Here is a 13,927-nt window from a genome sequence, read left to right as displayed (position 1 = left end):
GGATGAAACTTTTCTCTTCAAAACTTATTTGGCAGAACATGTGACCTATTCTCACCTATTTATTCTCCTAAGAATAATTTTGTCAATTTTGGGGAACAACCTTGATTATGTTAAATGTGAACACGAACTTGAGAGGAACTGACATATCTCTTCTTGTGTGCCTCAACCTTTAGTACCTTACCCCATTAATCACCTTAACAACCCTAAGAAGTAGGTATCATTGTGCCTATTTTATCAATGACTATGGTGAGATACTTCCTGAAGATATCCTTAACCCCCTAGGCAGAAGTGACCCACTCATTGCAAATGTGTACAGCCAGCACTCCTTTGGATTTCTCCCATTCAATATTTATTCATTCACTTGTTCTTTCTTTTTTTATTCAGTAAATATTTATTGAGTGCCTATTATATGCCAGGCACTGTTCTAGGTGCTTGGGATGCTGAAATGCATGAAACAGGCAAAACTCATAGTCCTCAAGGAGTTGACATCCCAGAGGAGAGGTGCAGACAATAAACAAGTCAATAGGAGAACAATAAATGTTTCTGATCATGACAATTCCTAAAACAGAAATAAAAAATACAAAAGAAATGGCAGTGAGGTAGGGAGTACCAAAGGAGGTGGACCCAAATAGGGTGGTCAGGGAAGACCTCTCACCTTCTCCAGGGGAGGGAGGCCTGGGGGATGGGAAGGAGTCAGCACTGGGGCACCATGGCCAGGCGTTCCAGGCAGAGGGACAGCAGGGCAAAGGCTCTATGATAGTAGAGTGCCTGGGCTGTGGGGCACAGCCAGGAGCCATGTGTGGCTGACACACACTGTGGTGAGGGCAAGGAGAGGGACGGTGGGGAGGTTTGGCGGGAGGGGTGACTGGGTTCTTCTAGGCCATGGTGGGGAGCATGGATCTTATTTCATGCACAATGCGATGCTACTGAAGAATCCAAACCAGGCTTGGGCTGTCGGCTTTGAGAAGGTAGGCAAAAGGCAAAGAAAGTAATCTCTTGGCCTTGGACCTGTGAACAAACTCAGCACCCTGGAACCAATAGGTTCACACCAAGAGGACACCTTCCTGAGAACTGCGGTGGTCTAATCTGTTGCCCAAAATAACCCCTTTCCAAAACCTGAAGTCCCTGGGAGGCCAAATCAGGCATTGGAGAGCAACTTGGTAAACAAAGGGAGGTGGGGCCCCTTGAGCAATGGTTTTTTAAGGCTCTGCTGAGGCCTGACCCACTCCTGCCTGAGGAAATGTCTACCAATCCAGTGGGTTAAGCCTTCCTCCACCCTGCCCCACTCATCTCTTCCGCTCATACTTCTGTCTTGCTGTTCCTGGAACTCATCCTGCTATTTCATGCCACTGCTGAAGATTTTCCTGAAATCCTTTCTTCTTCTCATCCCCTGGGAAATTTTTGTTATTCTTCATGTCTATGCTCAGTGTCTCGTGCTTTTCAAAACTTTCCCTGATGGTCCCAACAGGATGGAGTGGATTTTTCTCCCTGACCTTGTGCCTGACTCTGCCGCTGCACCCATCACCCTCTTTTGATGTCTGCCAGGACCTGGGCATGCCTCTGCTAGGCAGAGGATCCTTGGGAGCAGAGCCATCATATCTGAAGTCCTCCACTCCTATCAGGGAACTCAGAAAATTTGAGGAGAACAGACCTAAATCCAGTAATTAGAATGCCCCTTTCACTGCTTCCCACGTGTGCACAGGCTGCACCAGCACTAAGGGCTTGCTCTGCCTCCCCCTTTTCCTGGCTGATGTGTGACCACTCACCCCGTCTTTTCAATCAGCTTTCATCAAGCAGGCTGAGATCGCTGTATAATCACTGAGATCCTGCTTCCCTAGTTACTGTCATGTGGCAATTTTATCTCCACCTGATTACATCTAAGATGCTTTGATTGAAGTTTGAATATTTCCAAACAGCTTAAACAAACATCAACAGACCACATTTTTCGTTCTTCTCCTCAGAACCCTGTAGTACCTTCTCATCATGTTTGAAAAACTTCCCAGAGCCCTTACCCCATCCTGTGAAGCCCTGCACGGCAGGCTCATGACCTCTCCTCTGACCCTGGCTTTCCCACTTTCTCTCCTTCCTACACAGCAGTCCAGCCATCCTTGCCTGCCTGCTACTCCTGGGGACTGTCATGCATGTTTTTTGCCAAGGGCCTTTGCACGTGCTGTTCTCTCTGCTTGAAATAACCATCCTCCTCATATCAGCATGGCATCTTCTGTCACTTTATTTATGGATCTGCTCTATTATCCTCTTCTTAGAAAGGCTTGCCCTGACCACCCTGTCTAAAATTGCAGCTCCTGCCCCCAACACAATCACTATCACCTTACCTGATGTAGAAGGAAGAATAACTGCTCCTCAAATATAACTATGTCTTAAATGTTGGAATCTGTATACATTACATGGCAAAAGGGACTTTTTAGATGAGATTAACTAAAGGATTTGAGATGGGGGAGAGCATCCTGGATTATACAGGTAGCCTTTAATGTAATCAGAGTCCTCATAAGAGGGAGGCATTTGGTTTTCTGTTCCTGTGTTAGTTTGCATGGGGTAATGGCCTCCAGCTCCATCCACGTTGCTGCAAAGAACATGATCTTCCTCTTTTTATGGCTGTGTAGTATTCCATGGTGTATATGTACCATATTTTCTTTATCCAGTCTATTGTTGATAGGCATTTAGGTTGGTTCTATGTCTTTGTTATTGTGAATAGTGCTGCAATGGACATTTGTGTGCATATGTCTTTATAGTATGATTTATATTTATTTGGGTATCACTTATAAGTGGGAGCTGAACAATAAAAACACATGGACACAAAGAGGGGAACAACAAACACTGGGTGGAGGGAGAGGATCAAAAAGCTACCTATTAGGAACTATGCTTACTACCTGGGTGATGACATAATCTATACACCAATGCCCTGTGACATGCAGTTTACCTAAGTAACAAACCTGAACGTGCACCCCGGAATCTAAAACAAAAGTTAAATAAATAAAAGGGGATGCATAAGGGTGAGAGACGATGTGACAACCAAAGCAGAAGTTTCAGTAATATGGGATCACAAGCCGAGGAATGTGACACCTCTGGAAACTGAAAAGACAAGGAGACAGATTCTCTCCAAGATCTTCCAGAAGAAACACAGTCCTGCTGACAGCAGGATTTCAGTCCAGGGAGACTTCCAGGACTGTAAGATAATAAATTGGTATTATTTAACCTACCAAGTATATGGCCATCTGTTAAAGCAGCACCTGGAAACTCATACACCTGGATTTACTTTCATTCATGGAATTTACCACTTTTTTTGGGGGGGGGACAGAGTCTTGCTCTGTTACCCAGGCAGGAGTGGAGTGCAGTGGTGTGATCTTGGCTCACTGCAACCTCTGCCTTCTGGGTTCAAGTGATTCTTCTGCCTCAGCCTCCCAAGTAGCTGGGATTACAGGCATGCACCACTACTCCTGGCTAATTTTTGTATTTTTAGTAGAGATGGGGTTTTGCCATGTTGGCCAGGCTGGCTGGAACCCCTGACCTCAAGTGATCCACCTGCCTCAGCCTCCCAGAGTGCTGGGATTACAGGCATGAGCCACCGTACCTGGCCAGAATTTACCACTTTCTACCATTGAATTGCAGATTTGTCTCCTTGCACCAGAAGGTCAGCTCCCCCGATGTAGGTTCATTGTGTGTTTTGTTCACGTTGGTTCCCAGTACGTAGTACAGGGCCTGGAAGACAGCATACACTCAGTCATCCTTTCAACAAGTGTATACCCACTCAGTAAAAATGTATGTATTCTCCCCAACATATTTCTTGAATGAGCGACTAATGGAAGCTTTTCATGGTAGATGCCTGCCACAGCTTGGTCAGCCCCCTTTCTGTGTAAACATCAACAATTTCCTGTAGAGAGGGTGATCTCATTTCCCACTCCCTCGGAGAGCCCCCTACCCATTCTCCCACAACTCAATGTAGGTCATTCATTCATGCATATATGTCATTATCTTGACTGAGTACTTAGCACAGCACTATCTGCCTGGCACCTGGATTCAGCAATGAACAGGACTGTGGCTCTTAAGGGGTCATCTGGTTACCTGGATTATTTCTGTACTAAGGAGAGACAAACTCAAAAACAAATAATCGCCATCATTATATGCTGATTATATAATAGTCTTATTCCAAGAAAAATCTTAGCAGAGAGGTGTTACCTCATTGTACAGATGAAGAAACTGAGATTCTGAGATGTTAAGTGACTAGGTGGAAGGCCCATGGCTGGACCAGGGGATTGGGTGGCCACTCTTCAGTAGCTTCTGTTTGCTGAGTTGACCTTTTGCTACGTCACTGTCTGTAGCCCTCACCCTGACTTGGGGATGCAGGCATCACTACTCCCATTTTATTAAATGGAAAATCAAGGCTTGGAAGTTAACTTATGTCCTCAGGTTCACACTGACTCAAATAGTGGGGCTGGGTTTAAACCTTTGTTTAAACCTTTGTCCAGTGAACACCAAACCCTCCTTTTCATCCATGGCCCGACTGTCTCCCCGTCAACAGATAGGACTTCTCTCTGCTGCAGCCCAATGACCCATACCTCAGATGGTTACAGAATCAGGCAGGAAACAGAGATGCATAAACTGGGCCAGGTGTGACAGTGGTGAATCAGAGAGAATATTGTGGAAGGGCATGGCAAGCCCAAGATTTTTTTGGCAAATCTTCCAATTTCTTGCGGTTTTAATGTGTTCCCCAAAGTTTGTGTTGGAAACTAAATCTCTAATGAAACAGTGTTGAGAGGAGGGGCCTAATAAAGGTGATTAGGCCATGAAATCTCTGCCCTTATGAAGGGACTGCTGTCATTATCATGGGAGTAGATTAGTTATCACAAGAGTGAGTTACAAAAGCAAACTTAGCCCCCTCTTGCTTCTTTGTTATCTTGCACTCTCCTGCCCTTCTTCTGTGGGATGATGTAGAAAGAAGGCCCTCATCAGATGCCAGCACCTTAATTTTGGACTTCTTAGCCTCCAGAACTGTGAAAAAATAATTAAAAATAAATAAATTACCCAGTCTGTGGCATTCTGTGATAGCAACACAAAACAGACTAAGGCATGTCAGAAACCAGAATTTGAGGGTGACATTGTCTAATTTTTAAATACTGTAACTTATTCAAAACAATTTTAATCATTGGACTAGCCAGACTAAACACACGCATGACCCACCCATGTGCAATCTTGTGCCCAGCACCAACTCTGCAAGGAATGAGCCGCAGGTTTCAGGTTTTTAGGAGGGCAGGAACGGGATGTTTGCTTACTTTTCTTGCTTGATGCCCACAGTGCTTAAATGCATGTCTTTGTACAGGATGTGGACTGTGGTTTACTTTCCATTAGAGATTGTTTGAAAGAGTTACTAGCCATCTTGAAAGTTCACTCTTGGCTGTTTGAATAAACAGCTTCATGAATATTGCAGTGTTGAAAGCGTGCTATGAAATTCATTAGAAATAACTGGTCTAGTGGAAACGAGAAAAGAGCCCACTGGCAATGTAAAGTAGGACAACCAGATTTACCCAGTGCGATCAATCACCATCAATAACTAATTAGCACTAATACACTTCCAGATTTATCAGTCGTGGAATATTTTGTCATGATTCAATCAGACTGGTGTTCTATCACAAGGGTGAAATACGAGGAAAAGCTGCTAATGTAGAATAATATTCATAGCAATACCTAATACTTGTAGCCATTAGTTCATGCTTGGTACTATTCTAAATGCTTAACCTTTATTAACACACCATGTACAACACTATGAGGTAGGTATTGTATTTTACCCATCATATATGTGTGGAGGCTGATGCACAGAGAGCCTGAGTGACTTCCCCAACATCACCCAGCCACTGAGTGTTGGAGTGAGAATCCAAATCCAAGCAGCCTGGCTCCTATGTTGTTGTCCCAAATAAGTCTTGTTCTTTGGCCTCTTAGTAAAATCGCAGTGGGGCTGGAAATTTAACAATAAAATAGTTAGCATTTACTAAGCCGCTGCTGTGTGCCTGGCTTTGAGTATCAGAAAAGAATGTTTCTGGCTTCTAGTAATAGCCAACCTGACCCACTGAACAAATAAAATTGTTTTGTAATTTTTCCTAATATGTTAAGTCCCAAGGTAAGTGGTTGCTGGCCTGTGTTCAGAGGCTCACAAGAAGGAGTGGCTTCCCTGCATCTGTCTTGGTCCTTTGCTCATGTTTTTGGCTTTATAGTCACAAGATGGTTGTTGCAGCTCCAGATATCACGTCTACATTGAAGGCAGGAAGAAGCGGGAGAGTGGAATGGCTACTCCAGCTCAGTGTGCCCCTTTCGTCACATACACAAAAAATGCTTTCCCAAAAATGTCTCCATCTCATTGATTAGATCTCGTTGATTAGATCTGGATCACAAGGTCACTGCTGGCTGCACAGTGGCTGGAAAAGTGGGGAACACAATTGTCCAGATTAATTAGATCAGTAGTTCCCAAAGTGCAGTCCCAGAACCATCAGCACCACCTAGAAACTTCTTAGAAATGCAAATTCTGTAATGCCTCCTTAGAAATTCAGGAGGTGAATTCAGGAGGTGGTACCCACCAATCTCTTAACAAGGTTCCAGGTGATTCTGAAAACGCCACTGGATTTGATCAATTATGACTTTATTGGGGATGGGCAACTTATCATTCATTGCCTGGGGCTGGCCACAGTGATCCCTAAGGAGAGCTGGGGTTTTGTTATCAAGAAAGAAGGGAGAATTGAGCCTGGCTGAGCAAATAATGCCCCCGATGTGTTGTTGCATTGTCTTCATGATGCCTGGCAAGGCAGGTGCCACTGTCCTTGTGTTTTTGGCAAGGACACTGACATTCCTTGTCTTTGCCTTTGCAGCAGTGCGTTTCCCATTTCTACCCTAGTGGTACACTTGTAGCAGTGTCACCCTTTGCAACTCTCTCTGAGTCTGGTGATAAGACACCACTTTTCAAGAATGTACTTCACCTCCAATCCAATCACTCTGCCAGCCCAAGCAGTGCTTGTGGCGTCCTCAGATGGAATGGGTTCATGATCAGAAACCAAGGGTGCCAAACTGGTTTTCCCCAGACTGGGTAGTTTTCAAGGATGCAGAACTTCCCATGCTAAAATCAGGAAGATTCCAAGGAAACCAGGACAAGATGGTCACCCAAGGAAACCACTCTTCAACCCTCTCACACCCCCCAGCCAATTCTTCCTACTCTGAGCAAACAACCTCACGTGACAGTGCGATTCTAGGACCCATTATTGGCTTGGCATTTTCATTGACTGACGCCATTTTAATCTGTTCATCAACCAAGTGTTAACTTTTCACTTATTCAAAGTGTCTTCTTTTAGGTGCTATTATGTCAGTATCAGTGTAGTACACCCCAGGGAGATGCCAAATAAATAGGAACCACAGGCTGTGTGCTCAAAGTCATCTAGATCCAATCTAGTCCAATAAGCAGACAAGCATTCGTTAAGTGCCTTTTTGCCACATACATTGTTAGTTTCCCCAAAGGAGCCCACAATTTTGTAGGGGATATGGATGACATGGGTGAGTGGGAATATTTACAATGTTATAACACTAATTATTAAAGGAATAAAGGCTTTTGGCATTTGACCATTTGTTCAGTAATTAACACTTCCCTCCAGTTAGGAGACAAGACAGAGGAGGAGGTTGATAGAGAACCAAGTCTCACCTCTACAGCTATAAAGCTGCGGCCAAGGAATATAACTCAGGAAGGCAGTAATCATGTGCTCCCTAATGCTGAAGCCCAGGATTAGCTGAACTTTCCCACCTGGCCAGTGCTAAATCTGGACCCCACAGACCTCTCCTCATGGCAGCTGGTCCTGATAAGCTTCTGGCAAGAAGGAGCAGAAGAGAGGCCATTCCCTAAAGTCAGACTCCACAGAGAGGGCACAGTGAGCATCAGTATGCTGGTGCCATTCCTTTTCCAGTCCACCACTTGGATAACTTGCACCACCTTGGATGGGGCAAGAGGCCACGGATGTGTAAGGCAATATCCCAACAGGAAGAAACCAGAAAAGAGGGAGGGGAATTGCTCCTCACCCCCTAACACAGAGCTAGCACTTTTTGAAAGGTTGTGGTGTGCCAGGCATGATTCTGAGCTCTTTATGGAAGGTAGGCCCCATTTTCCCTATTTTACAGATGAGATAACTGAGGCACACAGAGACTAAATGATGTGGCTAAGGACACACTGAGTAGAGCTGTATTGTGGACCTGAGCAGACGGACTCCAGGGAATGTTCTCCCAAACTGTTAGATGTCTACAGAAGATTCAGAGTTACCTCTAAGGAAAAAAATGGTTAGTTGGGGGTTGGGGAAAAGCTTCCCAAGAGAGCAAGCGCATGAGCTGCGTGTCAAAGGCCAATGAAAAGTTTTTCCCAAAATAAGGGGTGTTGGAGAAATGGTCTTGCAGCAAGGGAAACAGGCAGCATGAAGATATGGCAGCGTGCTGCAGCATGGTGCCTTCAGGGAACCCATGATGTTCATTGCTGATTTGAGGACCCGACAGTGGTACCTGCCCCGTGGGGACCTCTGGAGCTTCTCGATAGGACATGTGCGTTTCCTAGCTTGCTGCTGGTTACATAACAAGCTGCAGTTCAAGCTCATTGCTTTTTTTTCCTCTTCTCTGACCTTTGGTGAATGAGTAAGAGGTGAAAATATGAAATCTCTTTCTTGGCAAGTTATCCTGAAAGGAAATAAATCTAAATCAAATAACCAAGGTTTTAGTAAGTTAACCATTAACTCCATCTCTCTATTCTAAGCACGTTAGGCATTCGACCGCATGCTGGATTCTGACTTTGGCTTGGCAGGGACACAACTCAACATAATTATCCTCCATTGCATAAGTTTAATATACAAGGAACTAATTGTATTCATTTACTTCCTCACATCCTTGCTTCCATTATGTGGTGAACTAATCAATTCACTTCATTTTTTTTTTGTAAATAACATGTCTTTTCTAGTTATTGGAAACTGGCTGTAATTCAGTCTAATTCAAAAATATTTACCGAACACTTATTATGTACCAGGAGTTGTGTTTGGCACTATGAATATGGAGATTAGTTCATTCAATCATTCCTTCTGTTAATGAATATTTATTGAACACTAACTGTGTACTAAACACTGTGCTGAGTGCTAAGGGTACAACAGAAAAAAATAAACATGGCCCTTGAACTCAGGGAGCTTAGAGTCTAGTAGGGAAAAGTGAACTTAATGAAATATACAAAGGTAAAATTACACAAAGCAATGTATTTTGGGGAAAGTTCCACAGTGCCATGAGAGTGTATCGTAGAGAGCCAGACCTAGTCTGGAGGGTGAGGGCAGCCTTCTGAGGATGCAGAGAGAACAAGGGTAGTGCAAGGAGGAGAGCACTCAAGGCCTGGGAGTAGCTGCTGTCAACGTGTCTGGCATTCAGTAGGTGATGGGAGTGAGCAGGGAAGGGAGGCAGGAGAAGTAGCTGGAGCCCTGCAGCCCTGGGGAAGGATTTCCTTTTTCCACTGAGAGCAATGGAGGGGACCTCAGAGGGGAGAAAGCAGCGGACAAGCAAGATCACCCGGCTCCTCACACATTTTCCTGAGTGGAAGAGTCAGGTGAGGATGTTGGGAGGCCACCATAGTGGTCCAGGAGACAGAAGATGGTGGATTAGACCAGAGCAGTGACCATAGGGGTGGACAGGTGTGAGACACTGTGCAGAGACAACATGGAGCTACCTGATGAAAGATCGGATATGGGGTAAGGGGAGAAAGGAGTCAAGGATGAGTCCCAGGTTTTGCACATATAGGGCCAGTGAACGTTGAGACCACTCATCCTGCATTCTGCTTTGGATCTGTTGAGTTCATGGTGGCTTTGGAACCTCCGTGAGGACCTGTGAGAAGGCATTGACACATACAGCCAAGGCTAGAGACACCTTGGAGAGCCACTGCCAATTAAGTGGTCATTGCAGCCTTTGGAGCCCATGACAAGAGAACGGTTGTAGGACAAAAGGCTTGACAGACTCTAGTGTTTAATGCCTGGGAGGATAAGGCTGAGTGTGCAGAAGGAAGTGAAGCGTGAAGGGGAGAATTGAGAGAGTGAACAAGTCAAAGGAGGGGAGGATGTCCATGGGATTTACTGGCAAGGCTGTGCATTATTGACCTGTCTTGGTGTAGGGAAGCATGTAGAAGCCAGGCAGAAGTGGGGTGGAGAGTGAAGCAGCAAGACTGCAGAGCCCCATCAAGAAGTGTGGTGTGAAGGGAAGGCTTCAGATGGACAATTTGTGTGCTGGGGAAAAAATGGAATGTGCTGCAAATTCTGCTGTGGATACCTTCAAGGGCGGTTGGCTGCTCTGGCAAGTATAGTGCACCTGACCCAAGAGCCTCTGGAATAGGTGGGTAGGTACATAGGTAAGGATATTCAAGGAGCAATACCAGGTTTAGCAAATCTGACTTGTTTCCTTTTTTGTTTTCTTTTGCAGTCAACTTTGACCATTTTCAGATTCTGCGGGCCATTGGTAAAGGGAGTTTTGGAAAGGTAAGAATGTAAATGTCTAGACCACTGGGCTTAAGTATGTGTGTATATTTGTGTGTCTGTGTGTTGGTTGCTGGGCACTGGGAATGTTCTGTTTGACAGTAAGATTTCGACTTGACAAACTTGAAATGTGAAAGGAAGTCTGAATAGTTTCCTTTGGATCTGGTGTAATTTTATTCTGAAAATTAAATTACCACAACAGCCCTGGTTTAGGTGAATTACAATGGTAATTATTTCAAGATTGCCAATGCCATTTGTTCCTTGAGAATCTAAGTGAGGAGAGTTGAAAAAAAACCCATAAACATCACAAAGGCAGCTCTTTCCAGCAACATAGACATTTGTTGTTTTGGAAAGTTCGTATTTGTGATCTTTGACTATTTTTTTTGAAAGGGTGTAGAAGGCTAGGAGAAGATGGCAGGAGTTTTTAGAAAACAAAAATACTCCCCCAATCAAGCCCCAGTCTGTTCCCACATACTCAGAAATTTTTTCTGGCAATAATTTCTTTGAGTACCTATTGAAGGCCAGATATTGTTATGTTTTTTCATAGCTATTGTTATTTCCATTTTAGAGATGGAAAACCTTAGATGTAAAATGTAGTCTCTGTAACTCAGAAAGATGGAGCAGGTTACCCTTGGCCACATAGGCGGGAAGTGTCAAAACTGGGATTTGAACTGAAGGCTGACCAGGGACCTGCTATTTCAACCCACACTCTTGATTAGACTATTTAAAACTCATAGAGCTAAACTGAGGCATGTGACCTAAGAAGCTGGATAGACCCAGACAACCTCCCTCCCTCCCTCCTTCCCTAGTTTTATTAATCCAATCCATGCGTATTAATTGAATGCAAACCCTGTACCAGGCACTATTTTAGACTCTGTTGATCAGTAGTAACCAAAACAGACCCAAGTGTCTTTTCTCGTAGTGCTTACATTTAAAAAATGAGAGAGATGAGAAACAGATAATTATATACCTTTATGGTACATTAGATAATGATAAGTACATTAAAATACAGTAAGGTAAGGGGAATATGGAGTTATGGGAGAGTAGCAGGGAGAAGTTGCTGTTTTGTAGAGCTGAGCTATCAATAGGGTAGCCACTAACCACATGTAGATATTTAAATTTGAATTAATTAACATTAAGTAAAATGGTAACAATTCAGTTCCACAGCACACTAGCTGCATTTTAAGTGCTCAGTAGCCACGTGTAGCCAGTGGCTACTGTATTGGAAGCTCAGGTTATAACACATTTCCATATCATAGATGGTTCTGCAGGACAGTGCTCTCATACAGGGTGTCAGGGACATCCTTGATAATAAGATGACATGTGAGCAGAGACTTGAAGGAAGCAAAGGAGGAAGGCAGTCAAGTTCCAAGCAGAGGGAACTTCAAGTGCAAATTCCGTCGAAGGGAGTGTGCTCTGTGTCTTTGAGGGGCTTCCAGGCAATGGGAGTGGTGCAAGGTGAGGTCAGTGAAGTCGACAAGGCCCAGGTCTCAGAGGATTTCATCCATGTGGTAAAGGCTTTGGCCATTTCACAGAGTGGGAAGAGAAGGCTTGGGGGGTTCTGGGGGAGGAGTTGCATGATCTGTTTGTAGAAGTTCATAGAAGTTCACTTTGGCTGCCATGTGGAGAATAGCCTGGGAGGGGCCACAGCAGCAGCAGGGAGCCCTGTGGGGAGAGGAGGTGGTGGCCTGGGGCACATGGCGGTGCTGGGGGTGGTGAGAAATAGTCAGATTTTGGATATATTTTGAAAATGTCACCAAATCAAGTGGTCCATAGGTAGGGGGTCTCTGCAGTAGCTCAGGGGCTGTCTGATGTCATCACAGGTCTGGACACTTTTCATCCACCCCCTCCACCTTCCTTAGTGGGATGAGATTTTCTCCTCCGGTTTCCTATCTAATGGTTTAGAGGTTGCCGAGTTCTGTGTATCACATCTTCACACAACTGCTCCTCACTTCTGTGACTTTGTTAGAGAAGGACTTCCCTCCTGGAACCTCTGCAACCAACCCCTGTTTTATTGGCTATAATTGGTCACATGACCACCGCTTGCTACTGAAGGAAGCATCTTCCATTTTCAGCCTGTAGCTGGGAGACGAGCTCTTCTGGTAGAGAAGGGCAAGAGGATAGTTTGGGTGGGCACAGAAAAGTGCCCTTGGGAATGTCCAGTATACTAACTATCCTGTGCTTGCTGCTTGGGGAGCAAAGTTGAGTAAGACATGGTCTCGACTGACCAGAAACTCATCGTCTTATGGGGTAGACAGTTGTATGGACCAATATGTTCAATGATCAACTCTATTCCTGGGAAAAATATCTTCTTCCCTGGGGAGTATTTTCTGATGATTTCTGCTTCTCTTTTGCTTATGTGGACCTTCTTACAGAAGCCTTTCTAAACATGACACGTTTGAGATTAAATCACTAACCAGAATGATATTGGGATGTGCTGAGTTCTGCAACTTTAATTTGTCTTTTCTACACAATCCAGACTTCACTGTAGGCACATGGAGGCACCATAGAGCTTCCTGCCTTTTCAGAATCTCATTCCTGAGTTCCGCTACATGCACATTTAACAGTGTTGGGCATTTATGTTGTCAAGTGAATTGGGTCACTGGATAATTTAACAGACATTCACTGGGCCACTGAAGGGGCCATGTGCTGCATTAGACACTGTTTTCCTGACAAGACTTGGAACTTGCTGAGGGCAGAAATCTTGTTTAAAAATCAGACATAAAAAACAGTAAATTATGACACAGTACGTGATGGTTAATTTTATGTATCAACTTGTCTAGGCCATAGTGCCCAGATGTTTGATCAAACCTCGATCTAGATGTCACTGCAAAGGTATTTTTTTGGATGAGATTAACGTTTCAATCAGTAGACTTTGAGTAAAGAAGTTAATTCTCCACAATGTGGATGGGCCTCATCCAACCATTTGAAGACTTTAGGAGAAAAAGGCTGACTTCCCCTGATGAAGGAGGAATTCTTCCTCCTGGTGGCCTTCGGACCAGAGTTGCAGTATCAACTCTTTTCTGGATTTCCAGTCTGCCCGCATGCCCTGTAAAAGTCAGAAGTCAGATTTGCAAGCCCCTACAGTTGTGTGAACCAGTTCTTTAAAATAAATCTGTCTCTGTCTGTCCTGTCTGTCTGTCTGTCTATCTATCCATCCATATTCTGTTGGTTCTGTATTCTGGAGAACCCTGACTGATACATGGCAAAATAGTGGGACAACAAGAGCATGTGCAGGCTCCAGCCCAGGTAGGGAGAAGGAGGGTTCTAGAAAGAGCCGAAGAGAAAAGAGTTCACATGTACAGCAAACTGTTTCACATGAGTTTACTCTTGTCTCCTTGGTGCTTCAGACTCTCCGCAAATGATTATTCAGAAATCATGTTGTATATCTGACAGGTGCC

At 44.4% G+C, this 13,927-nt stretch overlaps 1 protein-coding gene across 5 annotated transcripts in view; it reads left to right on the top strand.

Annotated features, from left to right (window-relative positions):
- STK32B (serine/threonine kinase 32B) overlaps positions 1-13,927 on the top strand; it is a 443,733-nt gene that overhangs the window by 79,328 nt on the left and 350,478 nt on the right. For 4 of the 5 annotated variants that reach the window (XM_054484777.2, XM_054484778.2, XM_063663496.1 and 1 more), the window contains exon 2: positions 10,474-10,529. In XM_054484777.2, the coding sequence (XP_054340752.1) occupies positions 10,474-10,529 (56 nt within the window). Of the gene's footprint in view, positions 1-10,266; positions 10,387-10,473; positions 10,530-13,927 lie in introns of those variants that run through there. The other variant, XM_054484780.2, reaches the window with a different exon arrangement.

The sequence above is a fragment of the Pongo pygmaeus genome, chromosome 3, assembly GCF_028885625.2.
Source record: "Pongo pygmaeus isolate AG05252 chromosome 3, NHGRI_mPonPyg2-v2.0_pri, whole genome shotgun sequence".
Classification (NCBI taxonomy): Eukaryota; Metazoa; Chordata; class Mammalia; order Primates; family Hominidae; genus Pongo; species Pongo pygmaeus.
This window is presented reverse-complemented; position numbering and strand designations above follow the sequence as displayed.